Source organism: Saccostrea cucullata, unplaced genomic scaffold (assembly GCF_032062105.1).
Source record: "Saccostrea cucullata isolate Sc308-1 unplaced genomic scaffold, CSIRO_AGI_Scuc_v1 ctg9202, whole genome shotgun sequence".
Lineage (NCBI taxonomy): Eukaryota > Metazoa > Mollusca > Bivalvia > Ostreida > Ostreidae > Saccostrea > Saccostrea cuccullata.
In genome coordinates, this window is record NW_026925887.1 from 2,900 (window position 1) to 6,924 (window position 4,025).

General features: G+C 33.4%; 1 protein-coding gene across 1 annotated transcript; it reads left to right on the forward strand.

Moving 5' to 3' along the window:
• The first annotated feature begins 2,866 nt into the window (after nucleotides 1–2,866).
• Nucleotides 2,867–3,298, forward strand: LOC134269943 (uncharacterized). Its single transcript, XM_062752116.1, has one exon. The coding sequence runs from the start codon at nucleotides 2,867–2,869 to the stop codon at nucleotides 3,296–3,298; it is 432 nt and encodes a 143-aa protein (XP_062608100.1).
• Nucleotides 3,299–4,025: the final 727 nt, after the last annotated feature.

Sequence of the window (4,025 nt, forward strand, 5' to 3'; positions counted from 1 at the left end):
TAAAAATCAAAATAATATTTCTATCTCTATATAGATAAGTATGTGATAACTGTTTATGTATCTTTAAAATCAACAAGGTTAAATGAATTAATATCTGAAAGAGTTCTGTCAACTTCATAATCAAAAGGGTTAAGTTAGTCAACCAATACAACATTATTTGTTTGATTTACTTTGAAAGACATTCAAACCACCCTAACAGTTTTACGTATTTTTTTCAGTACTTATCATTTTTTTCTCACTTCCATAGTTTAAGTTCTATACGATGCTTCTTGATTTGTTGGTATAAGTCCAACAACCATTACAGTGATGCAAAAAGGATCTAGAATTGTAAATAGTACACTAAGGATCTACATTATCTTATTAGCCACTGATATCTATCGGTATACAATTCACGGGTGCTTAAGACAGATATATGCATATCCGCATCCAATATAGACCCCTGTGTCTATTTGGCGTATTTTTTCTTATTCTTTAAACATATTCTATATACCATAGGTGACACATTTGTAATTTTTTTTCATCAATCTGGAAATTGGCTTTAGCAATCATACTACATATAACAAGAGGCATAAAAGGTTCGAAAATCCAGGTTATGTACTATGTACAAGCATGTAAGCAAACGATGATGACTTGCGACAAGAGAAACATTTATTTGTTACTCTGTATTTTTCATCTTACAGAGAATCGATCACAGGACACCTGTCTAATGACATTTGCACCAATACACTACCCACGGCAATACAAATGGTAACTAAAGGTTATTGTGCACTTGCTTTTATTTTCAACATATGTGTGTATTAAGGAAATATATTTTTTAAATGTACCAATGTTCTTTCCTACTTCAATGAAATATTACGTGTTTTTTTTCTAGAATTATTCAATGTTTCATTGCAAGGATAAACCAAAAAACAGAACATTCATATTTGTACAGTAACTGTTTAATCCATGATAAACAAGTTTTCCATAACTTTAAGCGAATCCCGAGTCAATCCCCAGAGAACGATTTTTGAGGAAGACATTTCAATTCAAACAATCAAGAAGACAAAATCGAAATTTCAAAAAGGGAATATTGAAGCAAAGTAGGTAGGTTCCTGAATACTTGAGGCGTTTTCAGAAAATGGTAATGCACTTTCGACACGAGAGCCATTTATTTGTTCCTCTGTATTTCTTCAACTTACAGAGACAAAAAAAACGACCCCATTGTCGAAGTCTTTTAATTATCTTGTACTCGAGAAAATCTTCCCATGCCATCTTTGTTATATTTTCGGTTTGACAAATCATCTAAATTTAAACTTGCTTCGACCATGCATCCCGGAAATAACTGAACATCGTATTTTTCATGCCCTTTATTTGGAAATTAATGTAGCTTTTTTTCACGGTAAGTGAAATCGACGTCAGGCATTTTTTTATAGAATAAGAGTCGGGCGTGTTTTGACATAATAACGTGACTGATGATATGCACGTCATAGAGCGTTATTTCACGTTGTAGGGGTAATGACATTAAAGAATATATTTTGTCATTATTGGATTGGATGTTTCTCTTTGGGGAGACTAACACATGTTTAGTTTGTTTAATACACAGTAAACGTAATAAAGCTTTATTTTACTTGATATTCATTTTTAAATCTGATAGGCTAGTCAAGTTTTTATTGAGAATATGTCAATACATGTATGTGTTTTCAGACACGTCTGAATGCCCCTTCAGGATAATTTTTTTACATTGGCAATAAATATTTTTCTTTTATTGTAGCACTAAATTTATATAAGGACAGATGATAATAATTTTTTTTCTTTTTTTTTTCTTTTTTCCAAGTCTTTTTTTTTTATTGCAGTTCTTAGGAGAAAAACTTCTAAGAATTATAAACTTTTTTAAATTAAAGACATGATATTAAGTCTCTTCTAAAAAAGTTGTCTGTATCATCTGTTCTTAGATACATAAAATACTTACGTTTGGATCAAGGCGTTGATTATTTTTCTACTGTGTATAAAATAAGTACTAGGATAAAATGTTTATAAAATTTTTTCTTTATTTTTTTATTTGTTCTGAAAGAACCTGAGATAAACGGAAACATTAACGAAGACGCACATTTCAATTTCAGTTCTTTTTTTATTCTTTGAGCTCCTATTTACTAGACTTTACGACTTTTAAAAGACAAACCATTTGTCCTGTTACAAAAAATAAAACTTAAACTTCGCAATGCATACGTATCACAAAAGAACAACGGCGTTCTCTTAAGTGAACCAGATATTTCAAACCCCTGTGTATTTACATGTGTACCCTGTCACAAACTAACACAGTGTTACATGTCAATAAATCCAAGCATTTTCTCAATTAAATTTGCACTCATGTAAATAATAAGTACGTGCGAAATTAAATAAATCGATGCTTTACCGTTGTTTCAACGTTGAAATTTCCACAAACATTGAACGTTGAAAATGTGTTTCATTCTTTACGTTTTTCAACGTAGAAAAAAGTTTGAGGAATCATCATTGAAACCTCAACGTTCAAATATCCTTACTCAAAGTTGCAACTTATCTTCCACATCTTTTAAACGTGAAAACAAGGGACGTTGCGTGTCTACTGTAAAAGTGGTTATTTACACTGGTTGTTAAGTACGCGTTTGTGATAGTTAACTATTACGCGTGGGTGTAAAATACACGGTCGTGCGATATACCGCGAATAATTTACGCGTTTCTTCTTACTAACATCGTGTACGAGTTATTTCCCTTTCTATAGTCAAGCTAGGTTTACAAGTACATTACACGCAAGAATGAATACTGAGTAGATTTTGAGAACTTTTCACAGCATTCTGTAGCCCCTGTAATAAATCGATTTCACTTTGAAAGGCAATGTCCATCGGTCACGATGTCTATTTTGAATTATTTCAAAACTTTGACAACACCTTCTAAAAAACAGGGAATATGTCTTCCTGATCCTCAGCATACGCCAGAAAAACGTACTTTGATAGAAAATTTAAATGATATTGTGGATGAAGAGTATCAAAAAACTCCGGAGTCCGGCAAAAAGAGGAAAAGGGGGTCATATCAACATTACACTCCAGAACAAAAGGCGAAAATGGGACGATACGCGATCGACAATGGCCCAGCGAAAGCAGCGAAATATTTTTCAGAAAAACTAGGGGTAAAAATAAACGAAAGCTCTATTAGAACAATTCGCCAGCAATATTTATTAAGGCAGAAACTTTCCACAGAGCCGGTGAAAGAAGTGGTCCCTAAAAAACGAGGCCGTCCCAAACTACTCGGTGATGAACTGGAAAAACTTTTTGTGATTATATAAAGGATTTGAGAGAGGCTGGCGGTGTAATTAATACCAACATTGTACAAAGTGTGGGGAAAGGTGTAATTCTGAGTGAAGATCCGTCCCTCTTGGATACTATTAGTCTAACACGAGAATGGGCAAGATCCATAATGGAACGTTTAAACTTTAAAAAACGAAAAGCTACTAAAGGTGTGAAACATCTTCCTGACGATTTTGAAGTAATAAAACAACAGTACTTGGATAGAATCCATAAGAACATTGAAGAACATGACATTCCAGCTTCGTTAATTATCAACTGGGACCAAACAGGTATTTTCAATTTTATCATTGAGAAAAGATTTAAATTAATATCTTTTTGTGCTTTATTAATAAAGTAAATGAATTTTGTTGTTTTTGACGTTTATACTTTATAAATCAAACATTAATTAGTATTAATTGGTGTCATTAGGGTTGAACATGGTCCCAGCGAGCGAGTGGACAATGGAGGAGAAGGGCACAAAGCAAGTTAAACTGGTTGGTAGAGGGGACAAGCGACAAATAACGGCTTTACTCGCGTCAACTTTGTCAGGCGTCCTTTTACCCCCACAGCTTATCTATGCCGGCAAAACAGAGCAGTGTCATCCAAAAGTCGACTTTCCTGATTCGTGGCACATAACTCATTCAGAATCTCATTGGAGTAATGACACTACAATGCCTCAATATGCCGAAAAAATCATAATTCCTTATGTTGAAGGCATCAGAGAGG